This window comes from Brugia malayi, assembly GCF_000002995.4.
Source record: "Brugia malayi strain FR3 genome assembly, contig: Bm_v4_Chr2_contig_001, whole genome shotgun sequence".
Taxonomy (NCBI): Eukaryota; Metazoa; Nematoda; class Chromadorea; order Rhabditida; family Onchocercidae; genus Brugia; species Brugia malayi.
Window position 1 is genome coordinate 12,304,661 of NW_025062476.1, and position 18,541 is coordinate 12,323,201.

General features: G+C 19.4%; 1 protein-coding gene across 1 annotated transcript in view; it reads left to right on the top strand.

Annotated features, from left to right (window-relative positions):
* Window positions 1-18,541, top strand: part of Bma-unc-53 (Uncharacterized protein) — a gene marked incomplete at both ends in the record, with an annotated part of 87,683 nt that overhangs the window by 22,957 nt on the left and 46,185 nt on the right. The window contains 3 exons of the mRNA XM_043079336.1: window positions 6,388-6,495; window positions 7,328-7,442; window positions 11,169-11,281. Coding sequence (XP_042935270.1) covers window positions 6,388-6,495; window positions 7,328-7,442; window positions 11,169-11,281 — 336 coding nt within the window. The remainder of the gene's footprint in view (window positions 1-6,387; window positions 6,496-7,327; window positions 7,443-11,168; window positions 11,282-18,541) is intronic.

Here is an 18,541-nt window from a genome sequence, read left to right on the forward strand (position 1 = left end):
TAAATAAACAAATAAATAAATCACATAGCATTATCAGTTGTACTATGATAACAATCGTGATAAATTTCAGTAACAATCATTCATCATAGTTATTTACAAATCATTTTAATATTGAATTTTTCGGCAAACATCAAATGATTAAAGACAAAATTTTAAAAACTTCCGGCCCAGAAATATACTTATGGGAAATGCTTAACAATGAATTATTATTATTATTATTATAATCATTTCATTTCTTTCCTTTTTTTCTTTTTATCAATCTTATCTCTTTTCATTTTGCTTTTGATCTAAACCGACATCGTTTCAAGTCATTTAATCTATTCAAAATGCTATCATTTAAATGCAACACATTAGCATATATTATATGTTTATTCACTTTTTTATTTCTCTCATATTTCTTTTTTAAAAAAAAAAAAAAAAAAAAAATTTAATTTTAATATATTACAAAGTTATATTTGAAAAAAAACAAAAAAAAAAAAGAAAGAAAGATTAATTTATAAGTAAGTTGCATGAATAGATAAGAGGAAAAGTTGGAAAAAAAAAGATAATATTAGGAGATGAAATAAGACAAACTGATAAGATTGATAAGAATTGAAATGACAAGTTTAGTGAGTAAATAAAAAGTAAAAATGATAAATTTTATGAGAAAAAAAAAAAGCAATAAACCTTTTCGAAATAATTTTTTTTTTTTTAAGTTTACTTTTTTCAGTTTTTACAAAGTAATTTTAATTTTTAAAAATTTATTAAAAATGAATGGAAATTAATGCAAATAACTTAAAATGATTATATTTTTTGATGATAAGAATTGATTTCATTATTGAAATATTATAATTATAATCTGTTTAGTAGTAGAAATAATTTTGTAATATTTGTAATATTATTAATTTTATAATGCATAATTAATACAATGAATAACTATAATAATTGGTTTGAAAATTTAAAAAAAAAATATTGAGAAATTATCATTTTCCAATCATTTATTATTATCATTAAATGAAAAAAGAAAATTACAAATTATAAATTACAAAGTTATGAATCGTTAAATAATTATATAATAGTAATGAATATAATAATAAAAATTTTCAATAAATATTTTAATCGAATTTAAATTTATTTGAACACTTAGTAATGAATAAAATAATGATAATTTTAAATCAAATTTAAATTTATTTGAACACTTAGTAATGAATAAAATAATGATAATTTTAAATCAAATTTAAATTTATTTGAACACTTAGTAATGAATAAAATAATGATAATTTTAAATCAAATTTAAATTTATTTGAATACTTAGTAATGAATAAAATAATGATAATTTTAAATCAAATTTAAATTTATTTGAATACTTAGTAATGAATAAAATAATGATAATTTTAAATCAAATTTAAATTTATTTGAACACTTAGTAATGAATAAAATAATGATAATTTTAAATCAAATTTAAATTTATTTGAACACTTAGTAATGAATAAAATAATGATAATTTAAATCAAATTTAAATTTATTTGAACACTTAGTAATGAATAAAATAATGATAATTTTAAATCAAATTTAAATTTATTTGAACACTTAGTAATGAATAAAATAATGATAATTTTAAATCAAATTTAAATTTATTTGAACACTTAGTAATGAATAAAATAATGATAATTTTAAATCAAATTTAAATTTATTTGAATACTTTCACTCATATTTTTAATGTTTCACCTTTTTTTTTCTCCATTTCTTTTCTTTTTAAATTTCAATTTTGAAATTTACTACTAATTTTGCATGCTGAATGGAATGAATATATTCCCATACATCAATTAATAAAAACTTAATGATTGTAATTATTTTTTCAACAAAATCAAAACAAATTTTTTATAATTTAAAAAAATTTCTTTTAAAGAAAAAATTTCCATTTTAATGTAATGTTGTAATTTTTGTTTTTTAATGCAAAAATTAAAATAAAATTTTACAATCTAACAAAACATACAATTTATTCCTTATCTATTAACTATTCGGATGAATCATCAAACATTTATGCTCCTTGCAAATTTATCTTTTTTTTTTCAATTTCAAATTTTAAAAATTTGGTAAATTTAAAAAAAAAAAAATGAAAAACGATGAAAAATTTAATTTATTTTAAAGACATTTGATAAAATAAAAACAAATTTGTGTCATTGATACTAAAAGTTTCAATTTCTCATTGAAAATTGCACGAAAGTTAAAAAAAAAAAAAAAAAATGAAATTTGTTAAATGAATAAAACTACAATAAATCATTGCCATTTTTTATAATTTCTTTTTTTGAAAATTAATTTGATTTAAAATAAGAAGAAAAACATTTTTTTTTTTTTTAATATTTTAATTAATCAAAACTTAATTAATTCTATTTTTTGGCATACATTTCTTTTTAATCAAGTCTTTCCATTTTTATTATTTCACTATAGTAATTATTTAATTAATCTTATTTTTTTTGAAAATAATTTAATTAATAATTTCATTAAAATAATTTATAAAATTTAATAAAAATTAAAATAAAGTGAAAATTTTTTGGCATATATATGAATTTGTTATTTTAAAATTAAATTGTTTGTTCTTATTTATTTGTTTATTTTTATATATTTTCCCAAAGTTGAATTCTTCTTTTTTTTTTTTTTGAAATATAATTTTAATAAAATATGAAACATTCATAATGCTTTTGAAATTTCTTTTTTTTTATTTTTTATCATATATACCAATAAAAAAAGCACTGTGTCATTTAGAAATGATGACGAATTTTATTTACATAGCTATTAAGTAAACAAAAAATCATTTTGCTTTTTCAAAGTAAACAAAAAAAAAAAAAAAAAAAGAAAAAAGAGAAAAACGAATAAAATTTCATCAAATTTTCTTCAATAAAATATTCATTTCTCATATAACTTTGTTATATTTAGCAATAAAATATTTATTTGAAAAAAATAAAAGTTAATAAAAATTTTTTCAATTTTACCTACAATTTATTAATTTATTATTTTTTTTTTTCTTTTGCCCTAAATTTATTGATAAATAAATTAATTTCATTCTTTTTTTTTTTTTTTTTTTAGTTTTTATTTATATAAAAAATTGTTGAAATGATAAATATAATGTCGATTATTTTGTTTTTTTAAAGTAAACAAAAAAAAATTTTAAAAAAAAAAAATGAAGAAAAAAAAATTTTATTTTTTTTTGGCCAAAATAAAATTTTTTTTTTTAACTCCCTTTAATAATATATTAAAATTAGATAAAATTAAAGAAATTAGGTAAGTTTTTTGGATAGTTAAATTATTGGGTAAGTAAAATTAGAATAAATTTGAGACTGAAAATATGAATGAATCATTTTGTAATGTCTGATACTTTTCAATAGAGACAAAAATTATTGGAATGTTAGCTTAGCATCATCCATCGTACGTTCTCATTTTGATCAAAAAGAATGACGAATGATTGTAAAAAGAAAGAATGAAAAAAAAAAAAAATAAATAAAATAAAATAAATAAAAAAAATAAAAAAAAAAAAAAAACGAAGAAATGGTTTAGGAGAGATAAGTAATACTACAATTTTTATATTTATTATTATTATTATTATTATCACTGCACATTGATAATAGTTTTTGTAGAATATTCTATTAAAAATAAAACAATTAATTTTACTTATTTATTAAAATTTATTTAATTTAAAATAAATTTTAATCTAATAACACTTGTATATTTAAATTGGAATAGGCTTTTGCTCTTTTTTTTTTTCTTCCTAATATAACTATAATTAATTTTAAATATTAAAAAAAAAAAATTTTTTTTAACAATAAAAAAATTTTATTCGCAAATTTAAAATTAATTAATGTTTGTAATTTTTAGTTTGGTATGCGAACAATAACGAAAAAAAAAAGTTTTTATCTAAAAATTTTTGTTTTTTTTTTTTTTTTTTTCATTCTTTCTGTGTACTTTTTTTATATTATTTTTTATTGGTATTTTTCACATTTTTTTTTAGAACAAATTTTTTTAAATTTAGAAAAAAAAGATTTTTCAAGAAGGAAATAATTTTATTTGCTCGTAATTTTCAGTTTATTATATGAGCAAAAAAAAAAAAAAAAAAAAAAAAAATAAAAGAAATTGCTTTACTTTAAAATTTTCATTTTTTTCATTCATTCCGTATGTCTTTTTTTTTTTTTTTTTTTTTGAAAATTTTATAATTTTTTCAAAAATTTTTTTTTTGAATTTTTAAAAAATTTCTTATCAACTAAAATTGAATTTTTTTTGTTTGTTATCATTTTTTATTATGTTATATATTTGGATGAATAATATAGTTAAGAATGCGGAAATGACAATATTTATCAGTGTGGAAGGTGGAAACTTTTTTCATTAAGTAGTTTTATGTGCAAATCACTGATAACAATTATCATTTCTTCTCTCTCTCTCTCTCCATCTCTCCCTCTCCTCTCTTTTAAATATTTAAATTAAATTAATATAGTACTGAAATTGATAATTTTCCTTTTTCTTTTTTTATAATTTTATTAAAATTATATCCATTTTAAATAAAATTTTGAAAAATAAATAAACATTTTTTTATAAAGATTTTTACATACTTTAATTTTAGTATAATTATTTTTCAAATACTTTAAAAAGAAATGTTATTATAGTTGTAATAATTGCCTATTATTATTAAATATGATTATTACTATTGTTATCATTATTACTAAGTACTGTTATTATTATTCATTATTAATACGTACTGTTATTATTAATTATTGTTTGTTATTATTACTAAATATTGTTATTATTAATTATTATTTATTATTAATTAATAAATTATTATTGTTTATTATTATCACTGAGTATTATTAATAATTATTATTTATTATTAAGTATTGTTATTAGTACGTTACTATTATTAATTATTATTATTTTTAAAACATTCTTTCTTCATTCATTTTATGCATGATTGATTAGAAAAACTTTAGGTAAAAAAAAGGATTAGGTTTTTCATTTTTTTTTTTTTTGTTTTCTGAAAAATAAGAAAAAAAAAAACAAAAACAAAGACATTTCTTTCATTCCTTTTCTTTTCATAACTTTCATTTTAATTATTATTAAAAAGTTAATTAATTAATGCTTTATTAATGAAAAAATTCTTTCTTAATTCTAATTTTATTATTAATTAATTAATATATTTAAAAAATTTAAAATATAAAATTTGATGAATAAATTATTAATTATAATAAATCTGTGATATTATAGGTTGTTACATATTACAATGTAAATAATACATAGCTTTATACCTTACATCGTAAAAAATTTAATTTTTTTTTTTTTTTCATTATTCAATCTAGCAATTTTTCGATATAAAGTGCACATACATGCATTCATGCATGCATTGCATGCATGTATGCATGCACTTTTTGCTTAAATCTTTATTTCTTACATTTATTCAATCATTTTGCTTCTTTCTTGGCGCCTTCATTACTATTTATTTTATCTTTTTTTGTCAAATTTTGATTCCAACTTTGTATTTACTTTTAGATTATCAAATATATCATTAAGCTTCATACTTATTTACATTTCCTTTTCCTACAATTAATTAATTAGTTAATTAATTTATGAAATAATAGAAAATTGTACCAAATTTTAAAACAAAGTTTTTTTTTTTTTTTTCTAAAGTAATAAGATCTAAGTTTTTTTTGCAGCTTTTTTTCTTGCTCAAATTGTATTTTTTTTTCTGTCATTTAAAATTGTCCATTCATTTTATTTGATCTTAAACTGTAGATGACACGCAAATTTTAATGTGTTATTTGTTGAATAGCATTTTAAAAATGACAAAAAAATTTCAAATATTTTAAAATTTAATGCCAAAAATGGAAGAAAAAAAAAAACTAATTCAATTCATTGTTCATACAATTATTTATTTGTTTATTTAATAAGCAACAATGCTAATATGATGCACTGTATTAATTAATCTTTTTTTAATTAATAAAAAAAATATGCATGAACTTTGACCTATGTAATAATATTAAATAAACAAATTTTATTGCTAAAATCATAGTATTATGAAAGATTGTAATATAAGAAATGGCAATAATGCAAATATATTAATTTTGCATAATTTTTGATCTTTTGGCTGATAATATTAATTTATTATTTTACGAATTATTTTTTGATCGTTTAAATTGATTATTATCAATTGATTATTTTGATAGTTAAATGCAAAAATTAGTAATAATTGTTAATAATTTTTGAAGAAAATGAATCTAATTGTTTTGTTATTTCCGATAAAATTATATTTTTAAAAAGAAAAAAGGAAAATTATATCTAAAATTTTTTAAACAAATGACAAATTGAAAATTGTATAAATTAATAGTGAAATTATTTTTAAAGTATAATAAAAAATTTATTTTACAGATATTTTGAATGGTCATTTGGGTGCAATACTTTCGCTACTTTATGGTTTATCAGTATATAAACAACGAATTAAACAATCTATACGAGCTGCAGCTGTGACAACTATTGGTATATTATAATAATATTTGAACAAAAAGACAAAATGAAAAAAAATAAATTAATGAAATTTAATTTGAAAACAATTTATTAAATTTGAAAAAGATTTTTTTTTTTGTTATTTAGAAATTATTATTTAATATATTATTAATATAAAAATATTATTTAAATATTTGAAAAAAAAAAAAAAAAAAAACTTTGATAATTTTTTTTTCAAAATATTTTGTTGAAAAAAAAAAAAGAAAAATTTTTTTTTTTTTAAAAAAAAAAAAAAATTGATGAATTTTTTTTTTTACACTTTTATTTATCATTTCTACTGTTTTTTTTTTTTTCGCTAAAATTAATTTTTGATCTAAAATTTTTTATTTTGAATTTATTACTGATACTTTAACATTATATAATTATTAGTTTAAACAAAAAAAAAGAGTGAAAAATGAAAAAAGTTATTTTTTTGTCGATAAAGAAAAAAATTGCAATAATTATATTTCAGTGTTTATCTTTTGGCTTTTCAAATTTTTTGAATTGAATTATATGTAATGTATATTACATATATTTTTGCACTTCTTATTTACATTTTATCAAAAATCCCTTTTTATCACAACGTTATCACAACCATCCCTATGTGTTATCATAAAATTATCACCAATTTATGTGTCATACTAATCATTTTGATTGATATTTCCCTTTCAATCATTTTAAATTTTGCTCATTTATTAGTAATAAAACTAATTAAAATAAACAATCCTTTTTTTTTTTTTTTTTAAATTACAAAATTTAATTTCTGTTACAAATGCTTTATTTTAAGCTTACACTTTTTAAATTTAGTAATTAATTAATATTTTAGCAACTGTACGATCATCTGAATCATCCACTACTACTTCTCAAGTAGCACAACTAAAATCAAAGAAAAATAATACTGGAAAAATTTGCACAACACAAACAATGCCACCCAGTAGCAAGTAAGTATTAAATTTTCATGAAATTTCAGTCTTTTTTTTTAAAAAAAAAAAAAAACAAATTTTTCCGCTTAATTTCATTTGCAATTGATACGAATGTATTAGTGTAAATTTAAATTTTTATTCACTTCGTAAATATTTTTAGATATTTTTTCCAAAAAAATAAAACTTTTATAAAATTATTTATAATCTTGCTTATTGTTTCCTTTTTTTTTTTGTTTTGTTCTTTTAAAAATTAGGAAAAGACAATTTGAAATAAGAAAAAAAAAGTGAAAAAGGAAATGTGACATTTTTTGAAATTTTGAATGAAATTTGAAATTTTGGCATAAAAAAAAAAGATAAAATTTTTGATAAAAAAAAAGTGAAAAAAATGACATGCAAAATTGTCAATTTTGTTTTCCACCAAAATTTCTTACTATTAATCACTTTACACTTTACAAAAAAATTTTTTTTTTTATTTAAGAAATTATTTACTTTTTTTTTTTTATTTGTGCTAAAATATTATTGAAAAATTACTAAATAATTTTGAAATTCATAAATAAATCTTTGAAAGCAAAGCACTTTTGCATTATTTAAAAAAATAAAATGAACTTGCGGAATGAGTAAAAAATTTGTTTTAAAAAATGATTGCCTTTATGTTTTCTAGTATTCCAAGAGGTTGACACCAGTTGACAAAGCATGACAAAAGTGTCTCATCTTTTTTGAATAACAAATTTCTCTCTATCGTTTTCATTTGCTACCCATTTGATAAATGCCCATCTTCTCTTTTTACCCATCCATTTTGGGCTTCTTTTTTCTCATTCCAAAAAAAGAAATTTGCTGTTGGCAGCAATAATTTAAAACATTTTCATAAAATTTTTTTTTTTGGCGAAATAACAGGCAGTACCAGCATTAGTAAACATATCACTACCATCATATTTCTCATTTTATTCTTTTTCTTTATCTTTTATATCTTCTCAATTCGTTCTCGATCTCGAGAACGAAAGCTTTTTATCATTATTAATTTCATTTTGAATAATTCATTTCATTCTTTCATACTTTATATTTACTATTCATAATAATCTATTTATTATTTTTTTTTTTTTTTTTTTTTTTTTCTATCTAAAATAAAATTTTGCTATAATTTAATTAATATTTTCCAAAAGATATTTTATTAGTCTAAAAAAGAATTGAATATCATAGTATGCTATAATTTAATTAGCTATTTTATTAATTTAATTGTTTCTTTTTTTTTTTTTGCGAGAAAATTTTTATTTTTCTAATTGCTATATTAAAAAGAAAAAGAAAAGAAAAAATAAACTTTTTATTTAGCAAATATTAAAATGCATAATTTTTATTTTTTTTTATTTTTTTAAATCAATTTTCTCTCGAAATATTGATTGAGAATAACATTATACGCGATAGTATATATTATTTTTTCTCGAAATTTTCTTTTCTTTTTTTTTTTTGCTCAATTTTTTTTTTTATAAAAGATTGATCTTCAATTGATCACATTCAATTTTTGTGATCGTTCATTTATTTGATCGATTTAATTTCAATTATTTTTTCACCTCAGAAAATTTTATATAGTAATACTTTTATCACAAACTTTAAACTTTTATAAATTTTTTCAAAAAAAAAAAAAATAAATAAATAAAACGTACTATAATCATTTGTTATCTTTATTGCTTTATAACCTATATTTGAAATTAGATAATAAAATCATTTAAATTTATTTGTTAAGCTAAAACAAACACATATGGCCTGAGAAGCAAGGCAATAAAATAAAGGGCAAATAATAAATAATTGGCCAAGCAATAGATATAAGGCAAAAAAAAAAAAAATGAGCCATGGGATCATATATGTATAATGTGGCTATCTTTTTTTTTTAATAAATATTTTAGCAGAGATATTGCAATTATTTTATATCAATGCAAATTTAAAATATTTAATATATGATAGACTTAATTAGTAATTAATTAAAAAAAAAAAAATGATATGTTAGAATAGTTACAATCATAATGATTAATTATCAAAATGTAATTTATCATTTTAATTAAAATTTATAAATGATTAATTCTTTGAATAGTTTTATTTCCACCAAATGCAAAACAAATTTAATACCATTTGTTAATTTAGAAATGTACTAATATCCTATTAAAACTATTATTTACAAGAATAAACACGAGAAAATTATATTTCTTTTTTTTTTTTTTTTTCAAATTTCTTTCAAAAATTCTTTACTAATTAATGAAATAAAATTAACTTCATCAATTTTACGATTAATTAATTAATCGTTGAAACCACAATACTTTAGTAATTTTTTTTTTTCGAAAAAAAATGTCAAAAAATTAGATAAACTTTTATTTAGTGAAAAAAATTTATTTTTAAATGAATTTTTTTTATACAATTTTTCATTTATATTTTTCATTCATTCTTTTAACTTTGTATTAATTAAATTTACATTCTGTCAAATAAAAATAAAAATAAAAAAAAAAATGAAAAGAATGAGAGAAATGTAACTGTAATATTATTCAAAAAAAAAAAAAAAAAAATTAGAAATGAAATTTTGCCGACATATATATTTATAATTAAATGAGAAATGAATTGTTTCCTTTTTTTTTTTTCTACTTCTACCTCTCTCTCTCTCTCTCTCTCTCTCTCTCTCTCTCCTTTTAAATCAGTATAATAAAATAAAAGTAATTAAGTTGACAATGATGAGACAGTAGTACATTTCAATTGCATTTGTGATTTGAGTGGCACTAAAAATTGCTATAATTAAATTGGAATAGTAGTAGTAGCAGTAGTAAGTTATAGTAAAAGTAATAGTTACTAGTAAAAAGTAATACTTAAAAAAAAAAAAAGATCTGTTAGAAGTAATAAAATTGTAATTCAATGCTTTTGAAATGAAATCCAATAGCGAATATGTCATCAGTTTATAATTAATGAAAGATAAAAGCTTTTGAATGGTTACTTTTCAAATTGAAATGTATATTTCCTGAAGATAGTTTGCATGCGATCATTGTTGGTGACATCAATGTGTGACATAAGATGAACCAATGAGGAGAGCAATAGATAGATGGCATTTTTAGAATGATCTAGAATGAATAAAAAGCTTTTATAGAGTTAGAATTAAATTTGATATTATTTTATTCTCCTATTTTTCTTTCTTTCTTTCTTTCTTTTTTTTTATTAATTAATTTTAACTCTACATTAATGCTAAAATTTTTTTTTTTTTTGCAAAATTGATTTATGACTAAATAACTAATATAAATTAATTAAAGTTTGACGATTAATTTACTGTTTTAAAAATCAAAAAAGGAAAAAAAAAATTGCGTCTTAATTTTTGAATATGCAAAATATTAATTGAATAAAATTATAGTATGATTTTTTTTGAATTTTTTTTTTTAAGTGAAAATTGTAAAAGAAATTTTGCGATAAATTTTATAATTTTTTGAATTTTGAATTTATTAAAATTTTTTTTAAAAAAAAATTTTTTTTTTTTTGCGATGCATGAAATAATATTATATGTTTAGTTTATTTGTTTATTTTTTTTGTTTTTATTTCAAATAAAAATGCATTTTTTCTGCTTTTTTTTGCAGTACAATTTATGTAAGACACACATATACACACGCACACGTGAACACACGTACACACGCACACGTGCACACACGTACACGTACACACGCACATACACATATTGTTGTATATATGAACATATTTTTTTTCTACATAAAATTTTTTTTTCAGACTTCCATCGCCATCAATTCGTACATCAACGACAATTCATTCAAATACAACCGCTGCAGCGCATGCAGCGAACTCACGTTTGGCGACACCAGCACGAAGCGTTGCCAAAGAAGGTATCTTCTATTTTTGTTTGCTTTGTTTTTTCTCTTTTTTAATTTTTATTAAATTTTATAATTTTTAATTTAATGAGATTAATGGTGAATTCATATGCTAATATAATTGATAATATGTTTATTAATACTTATTGATACATTTTTTAAAGTAATTAAGTAAAGTTTTCTTCTTTTTTTATGAATAAGAAAAAAGATCATATTGATTGTTTGACCTTTGACTTCTATTTTTTTTTTTTTTTTTTTTTTGCATATTATTTGTCATTTGACCAATTTGGTTAAAAGCGATAAGCAGTGTTATTATGAAAATAAAAGATATTGATTGATAATAATAATAAGGGAAAATATAAGAATTATAAATTTAAAAAAAAAAAAGAAAATTTATAATTTTGATTAAATATTTAATATTTTTGTTTAAATCTAAATTTTGCTTCTGCATTTTAATTTGTGATAAAATATAATCCAAATTGAGAACATTCTGAATGAAAGAATAATTACTATTATTTTTATAATCGATGATAATGATTAATTTAATAATAATATATATGTAAATATGCTAAATAAATTAAATTAATTCCAAAAAAAAAAAAAATGGTTATAGTAAAAAAAGTAAAAAATAAAAAAATGGTATAAATTTTGAAATTTAACAAAAAAGTAAACATATAAACATGCTAGCAAGTACAATTTGATATTGATAAGAGAGTGATGAAAATTTTTAATGAAATGATAAGATTGTGATAGTGAAATTTGATTGATAAATTGACATAAAAATAAATTTTGTCTATAAAATTACGGTAATTTTGAATGATATAATAAATAATATTCGTGCAATATGCATTCATATTTACTGCAGTAATATTATTTATTTTTATTTATTAAATATTATCATAACATATTTTATCATTTCCATTGTAGAAAATTTCATTCATTGTTATATCATTTGATAATTTTTTTTTTTTTAATTTTTAAAATTATTTTCTTTTATTATATAAGTCAGAAATGTTACTCATACTTTATAACACTTATTAATAAACATAACATGTCATTTTAATTATAATTTTAGATACTAATAATATGAAAATGCTTTTAAATTATTAATGCTAATATGAAATGATAGAAATTTCATTCTCTCATTAGGCCTTAATTAAATTAAAAACAAAAGAAAAAATTAAAATTACATTAAATTAGATCGAAAATAGTATTTATTATTATAAATTATTAGTAGAAAGAATAAAATTTCCTTCTTATACTATATAATAATTTATGTAATTTCTCATTTCAATTAAAATATTTGCTAGCAAAATTTAATTCTTTTTTATTCTTTGTCATTATAATTTCTTGCTTAATAATTTAATTGCATTTAATTGAATTAAATTTGGACAAGAAACGAGGCTGTTTGTTTTTTAATTATTTTTTTTTGTTTAAGCATAATATTAATTAGCTAATTTACTAAATCAATAACTACCAAAAATATATCATTTATTTTTTTTTATCATTTCAAATTTATTTCAAATTTAAAATTAAAATTTTAAATTAATTAACCTAATTATTGCTATTTTTTCTTTTTCTCATACTATCAAAAAAAAAAAGTTCTTTTTTTTTTTAAATTCATTTTTATTACTAACAAATAATGTGTCATGTTATCGTGAGAAATTGTTAATAAGCTAAATAAACATAAATTATACATATTATAGAAATTATACATATTTTTTGATTAAATTAAATTTTATTAAAGATAATTTTAGAATTTCAATAAAAAATTTTTAAAACAATTTTCTCTAAAGTAATAATAAACAATTGAGACTAATACGATGAATTGAAATGCAAAACAAATGATATAGATTTTTTGGTTGCTTAATTATTTTGATCATCTAACTATTATATAATTAGAATATGAGTAATTTGTATTTTTGTGATGAGACCGCATTATCTCGAGAAATTGTTAATAAGCTAAACTGTCTGAATTACATTATAATTAGAATGACATATTCAGGGTTGTGATGTCAAATTAACATCTGTTCATTCAGAAGCTTTACTCTTGATTTCGTTTGTTTCACAGAGATGTAACAATTGATGGAAAAGTAGAAAACATTGTTGACATGATCATTCATACATATTTAAATGAATTATAAAATTTAGAAATAAGATATCTTGATTAGCATTTTAAAGATTCTCGATAGCTTTATATTTATATTCATCAGTTTCTTTTCGAGAAGAACTTAAATTGAAAAGTGATAAATAAGGAATGAAAAAAATTAAGGCTTACAGTAAATGTGATTAAATTTTATTTTTTGCATAAAAATTTTTTCACTTAAATATTTTAATGTAATTTTTAATTTGTCACTTGTTCTTTTCGATTCAGATTTAAGTCTTAATATATTAAAATATGTGATAGTAATGAAATTAATAGGGTAAAAATTAATAAGGATAGATTGTATTCACATTAATTAAGATATAAAAATCAATTTATGATAAAATTAGTGTATGTGTGAGTAAATGAATTCGATAAATTTATAATTATAAAAAATATGGGAAATGTAATTGAATATCTAATTCGTGTTGCTTATTTTTGTAATATTTTGCTCATCTTTTCTTTATTTCTTTAATCTACAAACCAAACAAAAATCTCGAGATGTTCCCGAGATGTCATGCATTGATCTAGCAATCAAGTTAAAATCCCGAGATCATATTATATTATACTTTAGTCTACAGATCAGATTAAAATCTCAAAATGATGCCATATTATTCCAAAGTAATATTATCATTTTCAAATAAAGTTGAAATGTATTAGAGGAAAGATTTGTAATATATTCAATGCTTAGTCTATTTTAATTCGAATGGTCTATTCCAGTTTATTTAAATTTGTCTTAACTGTTCCAATAATAGTAGTTTACATTATCCCACTTTTCTGTCATATGACTTCCTTTTTTCAAATCATTTTAATTTAACTTAAATCTAAACTTATTATTCAAAGTGTCTTCTAACATTTTTAAACAACAATTTTTTCCTGATTAAGTCATACTTCACTCTTTATTTTTTATTTATTTAATATTTATTCAATTAATTAATTTGTTTACTTTTTTAATATTCCATTATAATCTTTATAAAAAAAATTCTGCGCCTAAAAAAATTTTTCTTTTTTTTTGCTAGCAATGATTATTAGCGATTGATTGATTTTAGATTTCAAATTATGCATTAACAAAAATGAATTCACTATGCATTAATATTTTGAATTAGCTTCATCATATCATTTTACATTCAATTTTTGATAATATAGAAAAGATAGATTGGTTTCACTGATATTTTATTACCACTCAGCTATTTTCTTCTTCTTCCGATTTTTTTTTTTTTTTTCTAATGGATAAAAATCTTTTTTTTTTTAAAAACATATTGAGAATTGAGTTAAGTATTTTATTCTTCTTTTTAATGCCTTTGTAGTTTTTGTATTATTTTTCAGTAATTTTTTTGATATTCATATTTCTCTCTTTTTTTTTTGCTTTAAAATTTAAGCCTTATTTGTTTACTATTTTTTGTTTTTCAAACCTAATCATTAACAATTTGCTAGTTACGGTAGTGTTAAATCAATTAATTACCACACTTATTTCGTGTTTTAGATGTTAGTTTAGATAATCATTAAATTAGATAGTAATAATTTAGTATAGTGATATAAATGATAATGAATGGTACGATTAGCAATAATAATTTTGATAATTGTGATAACAATATTAAGCAACTGGAAGAAAAATTAAAAAAAAAAGGATCATAGAAAGTAATTTTAACACTGAATAAGGCTGAAAATATTTACAAACAAATAAAAAAAATGAAATTAATGCCGAAATAAATTTGATATTGATACTTAAATGAATACTGTATGTCATGTGAATACGGTATTTGGGTACAGTAGAGTATCTTAGCTCAGAATCGAATGATACAGTATAATGTTGGTTAAGAAGTGAGAGGTACTGTAGAATGCAGTGCATTGTTAGCTAAGAAGTGAAGAATACTGTAGAATACAATACAATGAACAGATTATACTATTTTTCTATGTGACAATTTGTGTCAAATTTCTTTAAAATTCTTGACAAAAGAAAAAAATAAACAAACCACTATGTATTAGTTTTTTTTTTTTTTTAAATGAAATTTCCTAAGGAATGTTTTGTTATGGGAATTAAAAATGAAGCAAATGACGCTAGTGTCATTAAAATTCATAAATCAATTCTTATTTTTTTTTTTTTTGCTTCTGTTCTATTTAATCCGTGGTGTGAATTTGACTATTATAACCCATTTGAAATAGTTTCATTTCCCTTAGAGAATACTTCCTCCTTTTTTCTTTTCTCGTTCAATTTTCTTCTTCATTTTTTTTTTTTTTTTTTTTGTCAATTAACTGAACTAAATGAGAATAGAAAATATAGCCATTATTATCTGAAATAATACCTAAAATAATTATATTACTGATTACAGCATTGCGGTCTAATCAATTACGTTATTTTCAATGATTTTAGCAAATTTTATCCTAAAAGTTAAGTGGCAACGAATGATTATTTATGATAAATATTATCAGTTAATTCATTTAGGTATTCTTTATTCATGATTAAAGTTTCATACTTGTATTGCTTTAAGTCTTTACGCAAGAATCACGTAACGCGTGAACCTCCATTGTTTATTCTGATTGAATATATGATCAATTTCTTTCAAATGCTTAACAATCTATCTTATGAAAAGATGAATATGAGCACTGTCCATTTCCTTACTACTTCTAAGTATTCTCTCACACGTGTTACGTGAAACACATGGAACAAGTTCACGTTCTCCACGTTGCTCATTGATTTATTCGTTATCGTCTTTCTAAAAATTCTCAACTAGAATGTTATTTTTTATTAGAAGACAATTTCTTTCCTTTTTTTTTTTTGATTTTGAGAGGCATTTTTCTTTTGAAGTACTTTCAACTTCATATTCCATCCAAACTGATGCATTTTGCTATAAAATGAATTGAAGCTAAAAATATTTTAAAAAAACTTGATCATATTAATTTGGTATTTACATGAAACATTTAAAATATATTATAAAATTTTCAATAGTAACAATGTTAGCAGTGTTTTTGTAAAAGATTTAATAAATCAATTAGATAAAAAATCAACAAATTTAAGCCATCGATTGATTAGTCATCTGAAATCTATCATTTGAGCAAGAAAGTTGGTTACAATTAAAACATAAAGTGATCTGTTTCTTTTTAAATAATTAAAATTATAGGTAAAATTGAACTGAAGAACGTTTTCTTAAAAAATTATACTTCCATAAATCTATTATCATCTTTCTACTAATTTCTTATCTTTATTTTATGGATAAAAATTAATTGAAAGATAATAAAAATGGTTTTTTTTTTTAATGATTTGCAAATATTCAAAAGTTAAAAATGCTTCATTTATAATTAAAATAAATTTAGAAGAAAGATATATATTAGTGTTTTTTCTTTTTCATTGCTCGTTCACTTTGCATGCACAACTTGCATCCTTTATTGCATGCTTTGCATGCTCCGTTGAAATGTCACTTTTACATTTCCCATTCCTGAAATGATTCGATTAGAGGTAAAAGGAAAATACGATTTATGCTTTATAGATGAATGTTTGTATCACTTTCAATTAGACAAACATTTTCCTAAACAAACTTTGTACGATGGCAAACAGTGAAATATTATTCCAATTGCTTTTGCTGACTTTTTATAAATTTTATGAATAATTTATTTACATTTCATCATTTTCTTTAATATTCACTTTTCTATGATTAATTTAAAAAATTTTTTTTTCATTGCATTTTAAGCATTTCTTTTATTTCATATTTTGAAAAACAAAAATTTTATGAAATTTTCAAAAAGTTAGTAATTTAATTGGAACTTTTTTTTTTTTTTAAATTTAAAAATAATTTAGAATATTTGATAACAATAACTTGATTAGCTTTTATTGATTCATTTGAATTCATCTGTTGCACCTCTTTTTTTTTTTTTTTTAACTTACTTTAAAATACAAAGCCTAATTACTCTGTTATTTATATATGGTCCATTTAATTTATGAGTTATTACTCTATAATATATGATCTACTAGTAAATTTTGTTATTTCAAAAATGTGATTCTCATTAATTGTAAACATTTAAATTGCTAATTTTAAATATGAAAATTTAACTTAATGGACTATTCTAACAATTAAGCCTAGCTTTTATAATAGTAACAGACGAAATTTCTTTCATTTTTCATAGCCTAGAGGCTATTTCACCTGGGAATTTGGCTAGCTATGGTAAAAGTTTTGCTAAGCATCAAAGTTGAAGAAGCCATTTGCATAATAACTAAATATCAAATAGTCTATAGTCTAAAGTTTGAAGTATATTATAGCTTTTATGCCCAATTGTTATTCTAACATTCATTCTTGGCTCTATATATTGTCCCATTTGGCTATTTACTATTTGTTGTTAATGAAGTCAAGTATTATCTCTTGGCATTAATTGATGGCTACTTAAAGCTTTTAAAGTAAGTATTTTAGGTAATGAAGCGATAAGTGCAGAATAAATAAGTGTAATAAAAATGATTGCAATCTATGCACAGCTCTAACATTTCTCCTTCATTATATTTTAATAAAATTTATCTTTTAATTAAATAAAAATAAATTTAAATACAATTTGAAATTATTTCATACAACAAACACTTTGGCCAAGTTTTCTTATACATTTAGCTAATCAGTATTTCGATTTATGTAAATTAAGTAATGAAAAAAAATGTATAGATAAAAACATTATACTAAATAGACAAGTAATTTTAAATAAAAAATATCATAGAAAAAAGAAAAAAAAAAAAACAACCATAAACAATTATACTTTAAAAGAATGATAACTAATAACTATTTTTGAGAGTAACATTTGTAAAAGAATAACAAATTATAATTACTTTATTACAGTAATGATAACAAATATTATCAGTAATCAAATAGTATTAATTAATTTTATTGATAACTAGAAATTTTTTTTTTACTAATATAATAATATTCAGAAATAATCACAAACACTGATAATAATTAATCGATTTTTTGTGAAACTTTTCTCATTCCTTCCTTTCCTTTTCGTTTTTTTTTTTTCTTTTGTCCAAATAAAAAAGCTCATTTTATCATCTTTCCCTTCAAAACTATTCATTTCTCTCTCTCTCTCTCCCTTCTCTGTCCCTCTCTCTCTTTCTTCTTTTTTTTTCAATCAGATAATTCTTCTTCGAATATCATTATAAA